General features: G+C 43.5%; 1 protein-coding gene across 1 annotated transcript in view; it reads left to right on the top strand.

Moving 5' to 3' along the window:
* Positions 1-17,453, top strand: part of ano2b (anoctamin 2b) — a 40,467-nt gene extending 23,014 nt beyond the window's left edge. The window contains exons 15-27 of the mRNA XM_068755423.1: positions 624-716; positions 1,945-2,028; positions 6,219-6,293; positions 6,480-6,681; positions 7,572-7,683; positions 7,922-7,979; positions 8,054-8,154; positions 8,812-8,954; positions 10,684-10,836; positions 11,821-11,873; positions 12,911-13,089; positions 16,383-16,488; positions 17,073-17,453. Of these exons, the coding sequence (XP_068611524.1) occupies positions 624-716; positions 1,945-2,028; positions 6,219-6,293; positions 6,480-6,681; positions 7,572-7,683; positions 7,922-7,979; positions 8,054-8,154; positions 8,812-8,954; positions 10,684-10,836; positions 11,821-11,873; positions 12,911-13,089; positions 16,383-16,488; positions 17,073-17,453 (1,740 nt within the window). The remainder of the gene's footprint in view (positions 1-623; positions 717-1,944; positions 2,029-6,218; positions 6,294-6,479; positions 6,682-7,571; positions 7,684-7,921; positions 7,980-8,053; positions 8,155-8,811; positions 8,955-10,683; positions 10,837-11,820; positions 11,874-12,910; positions 13,090-16,382; positions 16,489-17,072) is intronic.
* Positions 17,454-21,328: the final 3,875 nt, after the last annotated feature.

Below are 21,328 nucleotides of genomic sequence, written 5' to 3'. Positions count from 1 at the left end.
TCCACATGGTGAATCTGGATCAGCATCAAAAGGTTCTATATTGTTCTTGGTATCTTTATACACCAACCATGAAAAGTAAAAGTACGAATCAGAGTTTTAACTGATTTTTGAATCCAAAAAGGGAGTTTTCAATGTTAAAATTAAATATTTTATACTGACTCCATTCTGGAGCCGATCAGGATTAAATTTGGTGGTGAGATAGAGACCCCCACCCGACATGACTGTGTCAAATTCCATAAACATCGGTCAATAATCAACCGAGATATTTAGGAAAAATATTTGAAGCTCCATTGACTGCAATGTTAACAAAAATGTCATTCATTCATTTATTTATTTTCTCAACCGCTTAATTTGAAATCCGGGTCACCGGATCTACTGGAGCCCATCCCAGTAGACTACCGGCGAGAGAGCTTGTACACCCTGGACAAGCCGCCAGAACTGCATGTTCTTGGTGGTGGGAGGAACCCGGAGAGAACCCACGTAGACACAGGGAGAACATACACACTCCTCACAGAGAGGCTGCAAGTGGGACTCAAACCTGTGACCTTTCTTGCTGTGAGGCAACAGCGCGGCCCACTGCACCATTTATACGTGAATTACTCACTGTCCTGCGTTTCCCTCAGGAACATCCCAGGCCAAAATATGAGACGATCCTCCTTCAGAAGCGACAGAGGAAGAAGCAGCAGAAGAAGAAGAAGAAGAAGAAAAAGAACGAGGTAAGGACGACTGGAGGCATGTCGAAGCGTCGTGGGCCTCATTTCCCATTAATCCCATTTATCTAATTATAGTAAGAGTAGAATGTTGTCCTCTATGTTGGACCTGAAGGTCAACGACATAAGGAAGGTGTCATACAGCACGACTCATCGGTTCGTTCTTAACATGCGCATCCAGAAATGCACTGAACAGAGGCAAGCTGCCAAGGCAACGCAATTTCTCCATAATCACAAACCATCAAAACCATCAAGGTCACAATAAATATAAATACAGCAAAATATCCCTGGATCACCCCTTTATATGGATCTACGAAACTTTAATGCGTTGTTTTGTGTCACATGACCAGCCACCCTCCCGAGTCTTGTGAAAGTCTGTCAAATAGTCGCGTAATCCTGGAACAACTTTAAAAAAAAAGGCAAACGCCTCACCTGGGATTAATTACATTATTATATTACAAGATCAATTTAAATGACATCAAGTTTTAAAACAACATTTTGACATTCCCATAAGATGTCATTCAGTAGGAAGAATTAAAAAGACAACCACTATCCCGAGTTGTGCATGCATTATGGGAAACGGTGTCATCAGCTGATCATCTGGCTGAGTCTTCCTTTTTTGAATCGGATGGCTCCGAATGATCTGATCCGATACAAAAAACTAGGCTGGTAGTCTAATGATTGGGAACAGCCTCGATTCCGTCCTTAAACTGGGCCAATCACATTCCTGTTGACCCGCAGGCACTTTGCTGCATGGCTGCACGCCACAATCAGATTCAATCGGGGGGGGGGGGGGGGGGGGGGGCTACTTCACAGGGTGGGGGATCAACGGCAATATCTGCTCAATGTGGGTAGGAAGGTAGGGAAGTAGGCGTCGGACGTGCCAACCGACGCCATCTGATGGTCGGCTCGGAAAAGTATGACGGTTAGCCGGGAAGGAAGTGAATGGGGGAGGGACCAAGTCATTGTAAGTTACGGGATCCGGTCCCGTGTCAAAACAGCGAAGTAAGAAATTTACAATCGGAAGAAGACATGTTTACGTTACTGCGGCAAACTTTGATCATTAATGCAATTGTGAAATAAACGTATGCATAATCAATCCAGATTAAAAAACGTGTAGGGAAAGTATGCCCGATGTGTGTGTAGGTGTGTGTGTGTGTGTGTGTGTGTGTGTAGGTGTGTAGGTGTGTAGGTGTGTGTGTGTGTGTGTGTAACCTGTCCCTCTATCTTGCAGCCCCAAAAGCAGGAGGATGGGACAGTGACAGGGAAGGACAGATGGAGACAAAAACTGCTCTCTGCCATGGCTGCAGGAATACCGGTAACCTCTCCTCTCCTTTCCTCTCCTCTCCTCTCCTCTCCTCTCCTCTCCTCTCCTCTCCTCTCCTCTCCTCTCCTCTCCTCTCCTCTCCTCTCCTCTCCTCTCCTCTCCTCTCCTCTCCCTTTTATTTCTCCTCTCCTTTCCTCTGCTCTTCCAGGCTGCAGTCTGTCTGTTCTTCTCTTCCTGTCCCATCATCTGGCTTCTACTGTCTCAACTCCTCAGGTATTTTTTCTTCATCTGTTTTTCCATCAATATCTTTTATTTACGGCAGTTAAAGTATGGGGGAAGAGTTTGTTGTTCTTTGAGTTGTTGTTTTTTCTAGCTGAAGTCGAAGACTCCATAAAACGCACCACATAATTAAGTAATTTGGTTCCAGAAGTCAGTATTTCCCGTGACTGATCACTTCTGGAGCCGGTTTACTGGAGACATCTTTGCTCATTCTTGCATAAATTCAGAGTATTTGGGAGGCACGAGGGAACAGAATGCGACTACCGTACCCGAGGAGACGACCTGAATAAAGACTCCAGCAGACGGACTTTCGGTTCCAAAGAAGAGGGAAATGTTCCAAAGTCAAACTTTCACCCTTAGATACTGAGCTCTTAAAGCTCTAAAGGCAGACAGCCATCGTTCTCTGTCGTTGTCTTGCCTGGATTATGTGTCTGTGTTTTATTTGTGAGATTTTATCCTGCACGAACGGCCACTGGGATTTTGTGCTTGAAGAAATCTCCCGTCGTTTCTGTGACATCCCAGTCGCATGTGGGACGATGGTATTTTGGTGCCGGCCCTACTACTCGTGTATTTGTGACTCCTTATGGTGGCCCTTTCAGTTTTTTAGCTCTGCCCCTCAGACAGTCTCAGTCCGACACTGGTTGATCGTTACGAATGAAATGCGAAGAAGAGACTCTGTCGGTCGCATTTAGTCGCATTTCCGGAGCGGATCTCAAGAACCGCTCTTTCTTCTTCTTGTGCACCTCCAAAGTCCTGGCTAAGTCCCCGTGGCAGGGATGTGAAATGTGTCATCCATGTTTCTGTACGTCTCCCATCAGCTGTAGCATTGATGTTGGACTGCTTCATTTTTCAGTGTCAGATATTTCAACGCCACCGACACACCGGCTGCTCTGTCGTTGCGTTTTTGCGTCTGTTACCGTGGCAACGCAACGCAGCATTTGTTTCGGTTCAGTTGTCTGTGGAACAAAGATCAAAAAGGAAAAGACAATCAAATGGATTTAGAGCAACACTTAGAGAAGTAGCGCGATGAAGAGAGAGAGGAAGGGGGGAGGGGGGGGGGGGGGGGTGAGTGGGAGGGAGGCATGCTGGGCAGGAAGCCAGAGGTAAGATCATTGAACGTCACTATGGCGACATGCAGAGCTCTTTCTTCACGCACACACACGCACACACACACGCACGCATGACTTCAGTTTGCGAAATCTATTGTACTTTAAAACTATGACTGCAGGGTTCTTTGTGCTCATTTTACTGCTCTTAAACCTCGGACGTAATAACACTAATGCAAAGAAGTCAGACACGTTTTTATTTGCACTACTGTTACTGTTAGCCATCAATGCTAACAATGCGAGTCACATCCAGAGGGCTGAGGATGGAGACCTGCATAGATCTCAGCTAAAGATCATCGCTCTGAAAACGCTCCACCAGTCAGTTCCAAACTGGTGTGTGATTTAATGTCTCGTTCCAGTGCGTTGAGCGGAAGCGCACGGTGCAACTCCCGCTGGCATCCATCATCCTCCATCCGCGTAGGAACCTCGCAAGAGCTCCAAATATATTGTGCAATATATCTATATTGATACTGGTACTGGTACTGATCAATGACTGACATGCTTGTCGAGAAGTAGGTATTATCAAAGGCCAAATCCTGCGGAAGGCCTGTAAATCTGGATTTTCGGCTCTACAGAAAGGCGTCAGCGACACAATTTATTTCTTCTTCACAACAATGCGTCCTCGTTTGGGTGTCAGGCCTGCGTCTCTTAAACTTCAGAGCGGTTTAAGGCAGCGGAATCTTAGTCTCGTACACCAAGGATGGGAATCGATGCCTTTTATTGACAAATGTATTCTTTTTTATGACTTTTAAGGTGAAATTCAGAGTTTTTGTGCGTGTATGTTTTGTTATTTATTTTCCTGTAACAATCTTGAGGTCAAGTCTTAGAGGTGAAGATGCATGTATTATATGATGGGGGGGGGGGATTTGTTCCACATTTTGGAAACCCATGTGGCATCGTGCAATGCAATTCCTCAAAAGTGCGTTCATTGTAAGAAAATGGGTTTTTGGAAAACTCCAAGACGAAGGAACCGAGCGATGAGACAGGCAGACGAACAGAGGGGGCGAGAGACATAGGAAAATAAAGGCTGTGAGTGAGACTGTGTCACATGGTAAAGGCTTTATTGGGCTTTTCTCAACGGAGGTAACAAGCCAAATATAACCCCCGACCCATTTAGTGCTGCCAGTTGCTCTGGAAGCTGCCCCCACCAACTATCACACACACACACACGCACAGTCAGCATCTAGTGGCATCTAGCGTTGTAATTGCAGATTGCAAACACCTGAAGTTTGTCCACTTGGGGCTACCATAGAAGCATTGCCTTTCTCATGTAATGGAAGAGTATTTTTGTTTGCAGCAGGTGTAACGGTTCTGGTGCTGAGGAAACACTTTATCCCACAAAGATGGAACCGAAACGGGGGATACTGCATGCAACACACTGATGACGGAGGATGGAGGTGGAATATCTTTCCTTCCTTTCTCTACAGATCGTAATAAAGGATACGTCAAATATACTTCATCACATGTGGAAGCGTAGGGAAGTAAAGTATTTTTAGCCAATAGACATGAATATTTATTAGTCATTTCCTCTGACAGACATTACAAATGATCTGAATATGACCCAGACTGTTTTTTTTATTAAAAATTAATTATTGAAACTCTCCAGGTTATCTATTGAAGCAAATTTAATTAAATTAGTTCTTTAACGGTTTTATTTGATTTTGGGTTGATAATAGAAGGTTAACGGTCATTTTATAAATACTCTAGAAAGAGGTTTTATTTGTTTTTCGTTAGATACAAAGCGGCATGTCTGGTGCTGTAGAATCTCCACACCAGATCGCAGACACAGAGTTCGTCAAGTATCCATCTTAACCGTAATACTGTTGCCTATAATGGCTCAAATCGGCTTTACTTTAACCAGATGAGAACACATGAGGAGAGAAGACTGACAATACAAGTTCAATATATTTATACCATTAAAGTGTATTCTGGAAAATACCTTTTCTCCTGTGAGAATATGTGTATTAAGTGGAGCCTTTACTGGTTGCATTGGGCCGCATTATTCGCTAGATGGTGGTGTTGTCCTGCTAATCCACATATTGTTTGTGTGTGTGTGTGTGTGTGTGTGTGTGCGTGCATGTGTGTGTGGAGTCTGCAGGTCAGAGGGCATCAGGCATCTATTCTAATTCTACCACCTTTTAGACACCATATCATCCAGATCTGCCATGATTGGCAACATTTTTAGAATACTGCAATATAAAGATGTAGTTTTACGCTGGGGGGGGGGGGGGGAGGGTTAGATTGGTCAGAATCAGGCCAAAGATTTGGCATGAAATTTCAGAAATTGCTTTAATCTCTGCTGAAAGAGAATTCAAAATGAAAATGAATGTAAACACGAATCTAAAATTAAGCCTAAACAGGCTTATCAGCCTGATCAGTGAAAAACACGATGCAGGGTAAACCAGGCTAACTTTTTAAAATGCCACCACAACTTTTATCTACTACCCCCATACTCATTTTTTTCTTTTTCTAATTATAAAAAAAATGACTTTACTAATTCACAACATTCCTGCCTACTGTTCTTCCACGTCGGTGCTGCAGGAATTCCGAATGATCCCTCGCTGACTGTTTGGAGGCTTCAAAGCGTTTGCTTTGCTCTGAGTTGGTCTCTAAATCCGGGATGCAGCCGCTGAACTAAACTATTGTGCTCCTTTATGCCGAGACGTGTGACATTTCCTGCGGAGGCGGTGAAATGCAGATGGTGCTTCTTCAACCAACCAGCTATTATCAAGCAGCGTTTGACAGAAATTTGTTGTTAATGAATTTAACGAAAGGCATTCTTCTTGCGTGTGATGTCCGATCTTTGTAGGCGGCTCAGGGTTTTTGCATTTTCACTTTCCCTGTTCTTCCTGTCAGGCTGCAATCGAGAAGCTGACCTGGAAAGACCGTCTCCCTGGATACTTCATCAATGTTTCCTCCATCCTCTTCATGGTTTGTACTTAAAGATTCCATTCATGCTTTTCTTAGAAACCCGTATTTCTTTAAAATGTTTGAATAAAAATAACCTACATTAATGTACGCTTTGCGATATTAATTGTAGCTTCTCCACAGTGTGTAATTGGACAAATATGTTTAAGTAATGACTCATTGATGATCTTCTTCTCCACCTGTTTGCAGTTTGGTTTGACCTTTTCAGCAGTTTTTGGTGTCATCATCTACCGCATAACAGTGTCTGCCCTGATGGCAATGAGCCCCGACCCGGAGACCAAGTCCAACGTCCGGGTAACAGTGACGGCCACTGCAGTCATCATCAATCTGGTGGTTATTCTGGTCCTTGATGAAATCTACGGCGCTGTGGCACTGTGGCTGACTGAGTTCGGTACAGAAACCCAAACAGTCATTTACTCTACCGGAACCCAAAGCGGCGCATCGTCGTAAACATCACGTCACCTCATGCCTGTATCTTTATACTGACCGCTTTGGTGTTCGCGTTCTCATTTATCTTTGAACAACAGCAGCAAATGTTGAATTATTTTGTTCAGCAGCTTTGAATCCGTTTTAGGTCCGTCCCTATTTCTTCCAGCTGAATTTACGACATCATTATTGAAAACTAACATTCACCAGCTTCATGATGGAGACGCTCTAAACACAGATGCTTTCACTCAGGCTACACACTAATAAATGTGTTATTCTGAATTCAACATTCAATTCCTCTCATTTATGCTCCTAAATCTACAGACGGGTCCTTTAGACGTGTGTCTCCAGTCTCCACCCAGTCAATGGATAACCTGACATAAAGCAAACTAAATGTACATTTGAGCCAGTACATGAAAACACAAAGCATACAAAGTAAAGTCGAAGGATTCTTATAATAAATAAAATATTCGCCTATGATGCCATGTTTTAGAAATCTGTCCAGAAAACACCAAAACATTATCTGAAAGGAACTCGATCAATTCTAATCAAAATTAAATAAATAACTAATTATAGAATATATAAAAAAGTCATTCACTTTGACTTTTGACAAATTTGCCTCAACAATTTTTGTGTATATTTAGCCTTAGCATGACAGAATTCCGCCACCTCCACCAAATCTCCTTAAAATCTATATTAATCAAAGAATCAAACTGTCTTAGATGATCATTCTCCTCGTACAACTCAAATGAGAAAATTATACCTCGGATGTTTACGAACAATATGGGCCACATTTCACGTCTTTTTGTTCTTTCTCTTCTCTCTAAAATTCCACCTGTTTACCTGTTCTTCCAGAGATTCCTAAAACAGAAACCAGCTTTGAGGAGCGTCTGATCCTGAAAGCCTTCTTGCTGAAGTTCATGAACGCATACGCACCAATCTTTTATGTCGCTTTCTTCAAGGGACGGTAAATCCTGCGCTTTGCTTGTTCATGTGAAAAAATACACATCACAAAACACATACATTAAATATGAAAGAAATGACTTGCGTGCTACATTTGACATATTTACAAGACAGAATATATGACCTCTCTCTCGTTTATTGTCTAGAAGATGCATCGACACAGATTTATATTAATATCAGGTGTAAACAGGGTGCAAGTCTCGTTTTCCTCATTGTTTATTTGCGTATTTTTTTTTTCACAGGTTTGCTGGTCGACCTGGAAATTACGTTTACGTCTTTAATGATTATCGAATGGAAGAGGTTCGTCATCCCACTTTCTTAAACAGCGTGATGTGATGAGTTCGCCTGCAACCCGAGTGTGATCTCTCCCTCAGTGTGCGCCGGGAGGCTGCCTCATCGAGCTGTGCATTCAGCTCAGCATCATCATGTTGGGAAAGCAGCTGATACAAAACAACATCTTTGAGATCGGCATTCCGTAAGTCCACAATGCTCTCATTTTTCCCTGCTCAGTCAGCAACACGTTCAGACTTGCTTTATGCTCTCAACAAATGGAATGCGAGTAGCAAATTGGCCAAACGACATAATCAAAGGTACTTAAAGCTCCAAAGAACCGGCGGCGGCACCTTAAATACATACCGACATGCACAGCTGCTTAGTCACAGGCGCTTACAGGATTCCCCTTCCCCTTCATTGTTAATAACATTCCTCACGTGTCTGTGCAGTGGTATTTTATCTGGAGTAGTAGATCAGCTTTTACACGCAAATCCCACGAGGTCAGCTGCGGTTCGACTTCCTGCGGTTGCCGTTAGCGTAGCTTGACCCGCCGACCTGTCTGGAGAGTCTCGTAAAACTTTATTCGTTTCTTCAGGCGGTCCAGAAGGAATCAGGAGTCAACAGCACACGCCACCGTACCTTCTGCATTTACAAATCTGCGTCGCGTTCGTCTCCTAATAAAGCTTCCACATCGGGCGAAGCACAATTGTACAGTCATTTGTGTCCTGATGTCCAGCTTTACGGGAAATCTTTAGCGTGAAGGCAGCGCTTACCGCTGCGCCACCGTGCCGCCCGTTCATTCATTATCCTTTAATTATTTTTCCGTTCCACGCCGCATCCTCCTCCTGTCTCCTCGCAGGAAGTTGAAGAAGCTGCTGCGAGCTATAAAGGATAAACGATCGACGGAGGAGGAGCGAAAGGAGGAGAGGCCTCCGCAGCAGTGGAAGCTGGACTACGCCCTGGCCCCCTTTGAAGGCCTCACGCCTGAGTACATGGAGATGAGTGAGTCGGAATGAACACACACACACACACACACACACACAGAGGCGGGGAAGAAGACACAGCCTCAGGGACAGAGAGCAGCCATTTAGGCACCAACATGTGTTTGAAATTAGTACCCTTAAATGTCACCTGGCAGTTCTGTGTAATTTCCATCGTCAAGGTCTAAAAGGAGTGAGAAAGTAAAACACCTGGACTGTGGAGCATCTGGACGTAGGATGTATTTATGTCTTATTACACCTTTTAACAGCGTTTGATGGATCCCTTAAAGGGCCAGCGGTGTTTAATGCGTGATGAAACTTTATTTTGACACATCAGAGTGCTTCCTGTCTTGTTTTGTCCCCGTTTAAAGTGCAGCTCAATGCGTTTTGCCACTCAGTCAACCTAGTTATATCCACAGAAGTGCAAAAGTACACACGTTGCATACATTTACATTCACGTCCATCACAAACCAGAGCACATAAACAGTGGACGCAACGGCGTCCGGGTTTCTCCGCCCTCGTGCATCAGTCTCAGGCGTGCAGCTAAATCTGTTTTCGATGTTTGGCCTTGAAATCAAAGACCGTAATATTATTTTGGTCACTCCGGTGCCTGCCAAACAGATTTAGTTGATTTTCTCGGAGCCTTATGAAGAAGAAAAAAAAGACTTCAGCTGTGTGAGTTAATGTTTTTTATGTTAATGCTTCTACTCAGACTTTGTGCTTTATTGTGGCTGCAGGGCCTTTTCGATTTCCCACAGTGCGTTTATTAAAGCCTCACATCGTCCTTCCATCGCTGCTGGAGTCTATCCCAGCTGACTACGGCTGAGAGGCGGGGTACACCCCGGACGCGTCGCCAGCACATCGTCTACTGCTAAATTCATTGTAATAGTGTCACATTCAGAGCCTTTTGTGGACGGGTCATGGAGCATGGCGAGAAATGAAAGTGTAACTCGTTCTGAATTTCATCGTGACAAAGTAGGAAAACTCAGGGTCAAAGTATAAAAAAACTACTCTTATTTTCATAGCTTGTCACCTGAAATGAGGGACAGTTGTTTCTGGTGTGAGGACAGAGGTTGAATAAAACCTAAAATAAAACTTTAAATGGTGTGAAAGACGAGTGAGGGTGACGTGGACAGAAGCAGCAGCGGTTCTGCCCACCCCAGCGCTGCAGCCCCGCCCTGCTGGAGACACCTTTAGGTTTAGGTTTTATAAGGAGCTTCTACAACGGTGGAAAGCAGCTTGTTGGAAGCAGCACCTGCAGTATTTCCAGAGTACAGGACAGCATTAAAGACAAGCGGTTCGGACTTTGGATAATGGAGGGAGGGGCCAAACGGAACGAAGACGGCGCTGATGTTGCTTCAGGGCACAGGAAGGAAGGTCAAAGTGTGCGTGTGACTGGGCCTCGGCTCAGGTGCATGGCATGGTTATTCTAAGCTCAGCCTCTAGCATTCTCTGCTTCGTGGCCAGATTTCCTTCCTCGCTGCTCTTTGTGTTGCCGTGGCGTCCTGAGGTGAAGCCGTCAGCCTCCGGCTCATTGGAAGTCCCCATTCTCACGATGCTGAAGTCGCCCTGCTCTGAGCCGTGTAGCAGCCGCCATGTAGCAGCCGCCGTGTAGCAGCCGCCGTGTAGCAGCCGCCGTGTAGCAGCCGCCTAGCAGCAGCCGCCGTGTAGCAGCCGCCTAAAATCCATATATAAATGTTTATTTACGACTGCTGCAGGATGTTCCACCGCTGTCGTTCCCTTTCTTTCAGTTATCCAGTTCGGGTTCGTGTCCCTCTTTGTGGCCTCCTTCCCGCTCGCCCCCGTCTTCGCTCTGCTCAACAACGTCATCGAGATCCGACTGGACGCCAAGAAGTTTGTCACGGAGCTACGAAGGCCGGTCGCCGTTCGTGCTAAAGACATTGGTGAGACGATGTGTTCATTACTGCCACACGCCCAAGAGCAAGGCATCCTCTACTGGGCGCGAGTTTGTGTGGAACGTGAATATTCTTGAGGCTTGGCTGCGCTCGGTCGGTTTCTCCTGCTGAGCGAGACGCACTCTTCACCCGACTGACGTCCATCTTTCATCTGTGAAACGGAAAGGCAGCTGGAATTCAACTTGGCCTCCGTGCTGTATTGCTTTCAATATAAATATCTATTTATATACCAGTACTCAACATCAAGTACAGTATGGTGTACTGTCATCCTGCACAGCCCTTTGGTCCAGACTTAAAGAGTCAACTAGTAGATCAACCAGACTGACTTTGGTGATCTCTGGCTCCTTATTTAGGGAAACATTTAATATTTAATCAATTATCAGATGATAATAATTATTGATTAACAAATGGCTATTTTCCTAGTTTTTCACTGTGATTAATGGAGATTATTCCATTTTTGTTCCCTTCTTATAACCTTAATCTCTATTCTCGCTCCCTCTCTCTCCCTTTCCCTCCCTCTCCCTCTCCCTTTCTCTCTCTTTCCCCCTCTCTCTCTCCCTCTCTCTCTTTCTCTCTCTCTCCCTTTCTTTCTCTCTCCCTATCTCTCTATCTTCATCTCCCTCCCCCTCTCTCTCTATTCTTTCTCTCTCCCCCTCCCCTCCCTCTGTCTCTCTGTCTCCCTCTCTTTCTCTGTCTCTCTCTCACTCCCTCTTGCTCTCTCTTTCGCTCTCTCTCCCTCTTTCTCTTTCTCTCTGACTCTCTCCCTCTCTCTTTCTCTCTTCCTGTCTCTGTCTCTCCCTCCCTCTCCCTCTTGCTCTCTCTTTCTCTCTCCCCTTCTCCCTATCTCTCTCTTTCTCTCTCTCTCCCACTCTCCCTCTTTCTCTTTCTCTCTCTTCCTCTCTCTGTCTCTCTCTCTCCCTCCCTCTCTCTCCCTCTCCCTCCCTCTCCCTCGCTCTCTCTCTCCCCGCATAGGTATCTGGTACAACATATTGAGTGGAATGGGGAAATTCTCAGTCATTATAAATGTAAGTATTTCTGCGCTGTTACTAACACTATCTTTGGACACGCAGCACCGTCTGCATACTAAAGCAGGAATTCCAAAGTAGCTCTATAAACATGACGTGGACTTTTTCCTTCCATTAACCCACAAGAGACACTTAAGTACCCGACGACATCAGCACCACGGACAGCGTTTGTTGGACAGACTTCAACCAACCAGCTTCCTTTCTTCTTGCTATCATGCGATTGACAGTTCTAGACCGGTCGGGATGGAACACGTTTCCCATCCCAGCTCCACCGTATCATCCAAATATGGTTGAGCTGAAAATCAGAATAAATTAAACCTTCATCTTCATCGTTGTCATTCCTTTCTACTGCTCAGTCCGTATATGGGACTACTTTACCTCGTAGATGTACTACTACTACCATGACTTGTGTTGAATAATCACGAGTCCAGCTGACTTCAGTTCTCTCTTTTAAACTTTCTAAACTTTCTGTCTTGTGATTTCTGACTCATTTTCAATAAGAAGAAGCCACTTTTTAAAGTCATTGCTTTACAAAGGGGGAGCTGTCTGTTACTGTGATTCCTCAGATGTACTGGTAATGCTGATCGAGGCCCAGCCTAACCTCTTGTTGGCGCTGAACCCTGCTAAATCCCACAATCTCCATGACATTGTGATTTGTGAAGGTCAGATTCTCCGTGAGCTCACGGAGTCAACAGGGTTCTGTTCGGGATTTGTCTTCATCCAGCGCAGCGAATCGTACTCTGTTTACTTTTAATATTATAGAGATTCTTTTTTTTAGGATTAAGAGGAACAAGCAGCAGGTGGTTATATTTATTTATTCTAGAGTTGTGCGGCATTGGGTGCAAAGACACACTTTTACGCTGCCCAAGGAGCTTCAAGAGAGCAAAAACGGGGGGGGGGGGGGGGCATAATTCCTCTTTCTACGCCTTTCATTTTGCGTATTTTATTTCCACAGACCGATCATGTCGTGTATGTGTTATCCGTGCTCATGAAGTGTTGCCCTCTCGCCCCCCTCCCCGTCTCTTTGCCCTCTGGAGGCCTTTGTGATCTCCTTCACGTCGGACTTCGTCCCTCGGCTCGTCTACCAGTACATGTTCAGTCAGGCCGGCACCATGCACGGCTTCATTGACCACACGCTCTCCTACTTCAACGTGTCCAATTTTAAACCTGGCACGGCGCCGCAGAACCCGGAGCAGGGAGTCATCACCGTCTGCCGGTAAAAACACGCAACACGCACACACACACACACACACACACACACACACACACTTGGAGCGTTCAGTGAAGTTAGAGACGCTGTACTGCTTATACTGCTACTACTTTTAATGCACTTTCACTTCACAAATAACCAGAGGTGGGCGGAAGTCATTGTTTTTCAAGTCATAAGTAAGTCTCAAGTCTTTGCACTCAAGTCCTAAAGTCACGATATATATATACGGCAAAGTCCGACACTTTGAATTTCGAGTCCTTTCGACTCATTTTCTCTGAGTTGAGTCTTCATATCTGCAAATAACTGCTGATTGATATATTTATACAGACTATTTTTCTTTGAACCTGACAGAGGGTTATCTGTGGTTCAGATAATCGGCTAGAGAGGGAGCAGCTCAGTGTGTCAAAGGGTCACGTACAAATATTCATGTGAAAATATTGCCTTTTAAAGTCGCTTTAAGCCGTATAACACCTTTAAAAAAATGGTTGCACTGTATAGACGTTTTCAGCTCCTTGTATTTCTGTATTTATTTTAAATGACGACTGGCCAGCATCATAAAGCAGCGCAATCTGCTGCCATCTTGATCCTTAATGCAAAAGCAAAATGGTCCTTGCCGTGACTGTGCCGAGCCGCCAGCGAACGTGAGAATTATCCATCGAGTTTTTGTTCGCGATACAGACGAGGCTGACGCGGCCGCTTTGAGCCCGGACGCAAACGAATGAATGCGGCGCCCCCCGGAGAGGCTCCACGGCGTTTCCTCCAACAGACAGCGCTCTAATTGTGTCTTCTGCCCATTTTCTCGTGGCACATCACTATAAAGCGTTGTAGAAGAGAAGGTCATGCGTCGGCGCCCACGGATGCCAACCTGCTGCTACGTAGGCCGGCAAAGAACGACAACGCAAGAATGGCGTCTTTGTGTCAATGTGCTGCGCTCACATCTCGCACCAGACAAGATACTGAAGATTGTGAAGGCTTGACGCGCTCCAATAATGGTGTGTGTGTGTGTGTGTGCGCATCTATGCCGTTTATTAGCAGCGTGTGATGCGGAGGCCTCCGGGGTCGAGGCCGATGATGTCACCGTCTGTGATTCCACGCATGTCAGACAGTTCATGTGTTTGTTTTGGTTTCCTCTCCCGTCGTCTCTGTCCTTTATTTTGTCCTTTATCCACAAGTTCATGCAGGAGGAGGCAGAAGAGGCAGGGAATAGATCGTGTCTAAATGGTCCGGTGGCATTAATGATGGATAAGATGCAGCCGGGGCTAAAGATGTAGAAATAATGAAAGAGAAACACGCTGCGTTGTATAAATGAATAGAAGCCGCTGTTGCATTTTTAAACACGTTTAAAAGCAGTGACGTGACGACCTCTTCTCCATCTCTGCTTTGCTGCTTTAGTTCTGAATGACTGGATTTAAATGTGACCAAACTGAGCCTGGCGGTTAAAGTTAGCTCGCTTCTAATGTCCGGCAAGCTTTCAGAGCATTCCTCGGGAGAAATGAACCTTTACTCTGAAGCGGTTTGACCCTTCACTTATGTCAGACGGCATTTGGAAGCTAATCATTGATTGCCGAGGATGCAGTTGACTTTGTCTTAGACTTTGTGTTAGAAAGTCGTTTTAGAATCAACACAAAATGTATTCATGAAATATAAATGTGAAAAGGGAGTAGCCTCCTGAAAGCGTGTTTTTTGTGAATAACTTAACTAATAATGACATCAAGCTGAATCCAGTTGCTAAAGGTTTGTTTTCATAGTTAAGGAATCTAAAAATAGAGATTAAATAAATGTAGGGCCATAATTTATGGTGTAAATCACAATATAGGGGGGCTGAGGCGCTCTCCGAGGGCTTCCCCAGCTATCATTGGATTATTTTAACGTGTAACTCGGGAGGATCCGTGTTTTATGACACGGGTTATTGGGCGTTTGTGATCTGACACACACACAGATCGAGGAAGTCGATGCGACACACACACAGATCGAGGAAGTCGATGCGACACACACACAGATCGAGGAAGTCGATGCGACACACACACAGATCGAGGAAGTCGATGCGACACACACAGATCGAGGAAGTCGATGCGACACACACACAGATCGAGGATGTCAAATAGATCAAAGAAGAAAGAGGAAGAAAAGAGTTGACTCTCGCAGGCAGCATTCCTCACTCATGACTGTATATGGAGAAGGAATTAGACACCATAGGGCTCTGCTAACACACACACACACTGCCTCACAATTATTTCTATACCGTGAGGCGAGTTCAGCCCAATGAAACCATTCCATCTTTCATTTTAGTAATGACACTGCAGCTTATAGAAGCTACACTATTAAACGTTTCACTCTAAATCTACAGTAATTAACGAGGACAAGGTTAAGGGAGGGCAGATTCCCATTACCTTAACTTTGAGGGAGAACCAGAGAGTTGCCCCCGACCATGTGAAACGTGTCCACCTTTCGAGCCCCCACTATCGCATTGGTGAGATGTCTTTGGATGGTTTCCTTCCGTTTTTCTGTAGGTAGGATGCAATCTTATTTCAAATGTGTACAGAGGAAGACTTTGTTTTTAAAAAGTTTTAGTTTTTTAATATATATAATTATAATTTAACAATTATTTATTTATTTTATTTTATTTTCATTTCACCAAAAAGTGTTTCTACTTTAGTTTTCTAACTTTGTCCAAGCAACAATCTGACATTTCTACATCAGGACACACTGTTTTTTTTGTTTTTGTTTTTTTGTTTCACTGAATCTCATCACTCAATGTCGAATGCTAAAAATACATTTAAAATAATGCAGGAAAAAAAACAAAAAACAAATCGCATTTTTCCTGTACCTCCCTCTTCTTTGCTTTATTTTTCTCCTCTTATCCCTCTTTGATTCATTGCCCTCATTTTAAGCCATCTTACCTGGTTTGAATGTATTTTCTTCCATTCTGGCTGCCGTGGTAATGAAGAGCGTTTACTGCGAAGCAAAAAACTAATGGAAAGGAATCCCAATAAACTGTAACACAGAGTTCAAACTCGAGCTGAGCGCGAGGAGGACCTGATTCATGCAAAGCCAAATTCATTTGGAACGGCAACAGAGTGGCGAGGATCGCCTGTCAATCAAACCGTGTGGGCGGGGCCTTCGTTGGCTCATCTTTTAATGAAGTTAGTGTGACTGTGCGTGGCGCTTTTGTCTAACAATATCAGTCCTCGTGTTAACACATACCAGGTTAGTCGATCTCCTCACTAACCAAACTTAGTTTAAGATGATCTCCATGAAACAAAGAAAGTAAAGCTTTCACCTCGTGTGATGGGTTGCAGGTATAAAGACTACAGGGAACCGCCCTGGTCCCCGGACGCCTACGCCTTCTCCAAGCAGTACTGGTGCGTCCTGGCTGCCAGACTGGCTTTCGTGATACTCTTCCAGGTAGGACCCGATTGGGTTTGTTCTCTAAGTTAATGCTCATTTCAATCGGCTCGTGGAGCCAAGGTCGCGCTGTGCTAAGGTCGCGCTGTGCTAAGGTGACATATTAATGTTATTAAAGGGCAGATGACGTTTTTTCATCGGTTTATGACGTGGATCATACGATAGTCTTGCCTGAATTAGTGGCCAGCCATTTTTCATTTTGTGTCCATCTGCACGCCGCACTAGCATAACAGATGTCTTCAAAGGTAGCGTACGTCGCACATAATATACATCAGGGTTTACAGAACAGCAACATTCTATCGTGATTCATTCCTCAATGCCCGACAATATATAAATAATTAAAACGATTTTTGACAAAAGCCATGAATATATTTAGATTATTTTTCACATTGCCCTATCGATCTATTTATTTTTTTGGTATTACCGGTAGACTGTTTTATTTATTCACTTATTAAAACAAGCGCTGCGTTCTTTTCAGTGTACTTGGGAGGAATTATTTTCTGTTACCTGAAACTTTTTACTTTTCATTTCTTCATATCCATCCATCTTTCCCTCTTGCCGCCCTTCTGCCGTTCTTCCTCCAGAACCTGGTGATGTTTCTCAGTCTTGTGGTTGCCTGGGTGATACCCGACGTGCCGAAAACCATCATGGAGCAGCTCAAACGGGAGAAGAAGCTCCTGGTCGACATGTTCCTGCGAGAAGAGAAGGAAAAATTCCAGCTCATTCAGAGCCTGTTCTCGAAGGACAACAAGCTCTACACGGGCGGCCACACGCTCCATCCGGGCCAGGGCCCCTTCGTCCCGGGACGTTACAGCACTCTTCCTCCGGGTCCAGCACAGGGCTTGGGTGACGACGGAGAAGGCACAAGGGTGAGGTGTCGGGCTGCCAGCTTCAGCCAGTTCACCAGGAACATTCCCCCCTCGCCCAGAAACAAAAATGAGAATTCAAGACACACGGCGGTGTAAAATGTAACGGACAACTCTAGAGGGGCGCTCCGGATGGGCTCGGGTTAAGGACTCCATTTATCTCTGGTTATTCCGTCCATGAATGCTTCTGCCTGTGTATTTTGTATTCTGGTGTGTGTGTGTGTGTGTGTGATGCGGTAGTTCTGTGATTTTATAAAATCTAAGCATCATTTTGAACAAATAGGTGACTTTATTGGACTCAGTGCGGAGACTCAGTGTTTAGTGCCCCCACTGGTCGAATGGATGTTTGCGTGTTTTTCTTCCTTGCACCGACTGTTTACCTGATAAAAGCGTTATCATTTTTACTTTTTGGTAAAAATCAATCAATGATTAAGCGAGGCTGACTTGCTTCATAGCGTAGACAAGCAATAATTACTGTGTTAGGATGAGCACATGAATACTAGAAGGAGCTAGGCAATCCTGGAGATAAAGGAAGGAGCGCAGACGGATGGATCGTCTCAATGTTCCTGCTTTATGTTGCGTATACACGTCATGTATTTTTGTCTCTAATTTAACTTGTAGCAAGTACAACGTTCCACATTTTCTGTACTTTTCAATACATGATACTATAAACACGTGAGCCTTCTAGAAAACATCATCGATTGTGTTTTAGATTCTATGAATCCTTTTTTGAATTTGACTCAAACTGTACAGTTAGTGAATTCTGCTGCCGTCGTTTCTCTTCCCTCTGCGTCCGGATGAAGACTGCATGCCTCCCGACACCAAGCTAATGTTTTAGAAACATTTTAGTAAAAACTATTTATTTTAATCTTATATTATTAGTATTTTTTTGGTCATTTGTCCTGTAATGGGAATAGGACAGCCAAAGGCTGAAGCAGGGAAGTGAAGGAGCGAGAGACAAATGTATGAGCTATAAATCTTATTTTCATTGCCAAGTGATGAAATAGGGCATTAATTAAGGACTTATTTAATACCGTACCGCGTTAAAACAAGAGTCTGTCCGCTGCTTTCTCAACGAGCCCACACAGTGTTGATTATCATCAAAAGTATTTTTACTTTACAAATATTCATTCCATTTGTTAAACACGAATGTAAAGGCTTCTAGTCCCGCTGTCAGTGTGCCGGTGGTAAAATACTTGTTGCATCGCTGGGTGACAATTGAAGCAATAAATCTGTTGGAGTCTGGATTGACTGAGGGGTCTGCGTTCTTCTGCTGTAAAATCTGTTCTTCCACACCGAGTGTGGTACTTCAGGCCGATTTACTGCACTCAATGTAAGTATTCTGATTTTTTTGTGTTTGTTTAGAACCGCAATAAATCATTTACAACTGAATTTTTTCATCAAGTTTAAAAATAGACAACTTTATAAGACTTTCTGCGTTTTTGTTTTTTGGGTTAGGGTTAAGGTTATTTCCTCTGAGTATTTATCAGTTCTGCTCACTACCCAACAACGACCCGTTCTTAATTTCTTTCGTCTTTTTCTTTCTTTCTTTCTTTCTTCTTTTTACTTGTGTGCATTTGTGCTCGAAAATGTTTGAGTTTCATGCAATCTTTTTTTTTATGCGACCGTGACTGCCCTCTTGGCAGAATAACTTATCATAAAGTTAAAGTTATCTTTATCTGCTTAGTTAAAGTTCTCCTCAATATCCTGGATATAAATTATGTAAAAAAAAGAAAGAAAGAGAAAATCTGGACACATTGTCCCATAACTACTTTATGATCATTATCTTTTGATGATTGATAATCAACTATGACTCACTTAACAACATTTTCCCATAATTATTCCTCATCTGTCTTCCTGTGGTGTCCAATGATAAGATGTGGGATCAGCTCGCTGTGGCCTTCTATGGTAAAAACATGGGCAGAAGAAGACAGCTAAAAATGGACAGTGACATTAATAAAGCTAAAACTGCAAGGCCACTCTGTTGGACACAAAAAGGCTCTCATGCCTTTTTGAGTCCAACAGATATCCAGCTGTACACACTCATGTTCTTGAGTTGGAATTTGACCTCACTTGTGATTAGCCCTCATCATGTACAAAGTGAATATATAGGAATACGTTCTGACGGTTAGTCCGTCTGTTCATCTGTCATGTTTTGCTTTGGAATGTTTTTTCTGTCGATACAACTTGAACTTGCTTCAAACACCGTATTATTTTAGTTTCGTGGTTAAAGCCTTCGTATAGCTTCCGTTTGGGAGTGGGATTTGTCTCAAGTGAGGGTTTCCGGGGCAGAACTCATGAATAATCTGTTTTCCTTTCCTGCAGAGGTGCCTTTGAGATGTGGGAATTTAAAGCAGTTTTAAGCAGACTGCATGTTCAAACAGATTGAGTTATGAACTCTGAACTCTGGTAGATCCATTTTTCCAATTGATATATTTTAATGCAACTGATCACTGTGAAGCATCAGAGTCGGGAGATGATGAGCATACTGTGCTTGGTCCTAAATAAATTATGCACAGTGAGGGACGGGAAGGTGATTGAAGAACATTGAAATGATTGGCAGTAGCCCCCCCTACACACACACACACAGACACACACATACTGTATCTCACACTTTGGTTTACACAGATGGATAGAGAACAAGGTTTGTCCTACCTGCAGTCTCTTTTTAAGTGTGTTTGTGTGTGTGCGTGTAGTTTTCAGCGTGACTCATGGATGAATTCACATCAGAGCTCTATAGAATTGGGTTGTTTTTTTTACACCTGTGTATTAAAAGTGCAAAAGGGCAAAAGCTGTTGACAGAGACCGAGAGATCAAAGGAAAGGAAGGCGAGAAGAGGCGCAACAGGAAATTCCAGTGTATCAGATGTAGAAAAAAGGAGATGTAGGAGTGTACAACCTGGTGTTCAAAGTATAGTATCGCCTGAAGACAGTATTCAGGACTACGAACCCTGAACTCACAATCACCACCACTGGGATAAAGGTCATCTTGATGGAACTTGCTATCGTTGGGTTTTGCATAAAGAACATCTTTGTCATTTCGTATCTTTAGGTATGATCATGTTATTTGCATGATACTTTTGTGGCCTACTCACCTTGTCAGGGCTGCACGTGCAATTTTATCTTTGAATTTATCAGGATTGCTATTAGGTATCAGGATATATTTGCATTTTTACATTATTTGCACTACCTTGATTTATGAGTTAAATTCCTTCCGTGAACAAGCCAATTCAATTTTCTAGTAAATCAAATCATTTTTCACAACTGAAAAGAACTGAAATGCCATTAAATCGTTCCAGGCCCCCAAAAAAATATAAATGTTTCTAAATATGAATATTAAATATATTCTAAATAACAAATATTGTATTAAAAACATAACAAAAGCTAATGTAAAGCTCAATAAAGTTTATTTACCTTGGACCTGAGTTGGATAATGGAAGATGCTGGCGTATAAACTCTATTGCTTAATTTAACTAACTCACTACTCTCTTACTGCTACACTTATTTTTTTACGTTTGCATTTTTTTTCTTCACATTTGCTTACCTTAACTTGGATTTTTGCTCACAACTCGATACAAAGAAGCGCTTCTGAAAAAACCTGGTGTTTCAGCGACTAGCAATAAGGAGTCAAGCTCCATTGCTCCACTTCATTTACACTTATTTAGTGGTAGAATAAGTATATTTCCTAAGATGTTGAGCCTTAAGGAATGTCTGCGTTTTTTTATTGCTTAAGAACCAACCTCTGACCTCTCCTATTCCCATTAATTGTTTACCTCTGAATAAATTTATCGGCTGTTAAAATTGAGAAATAATATGGAAAGAAAAATAATGTATTCCAGTTTCTCAATATTTATTGATTTTGAAGCACACAAAAAGTATTTCCTTTGTAGACAGCGTCACATCTGAAGCAGCCACATCGTGGCAGAGTAGTTGACGTACGGTGACCTTGCATCCCTGACTCCTCCTCCTCCACCA

This window comes from Brachionichthys hirsutus, chromosome 22, assembly GCF_040956055.1.
Source record: "Brachionichthys hirsutus isolate HB-005 chromosome 22, CSIRO-AGI_Bhir_v1, whole genome shotgun sequence".
NCBI classification, from domain to species: Eukaryota; Metazoa; Chordata; class Actinopteri; order Lophiiformes; family Brachionichthyidae; genus Brachionichthys; species Brachionichthys hirsutus.
This window is presented reverse-complemented; position numbering and strand designations above follow the sequence as displayed.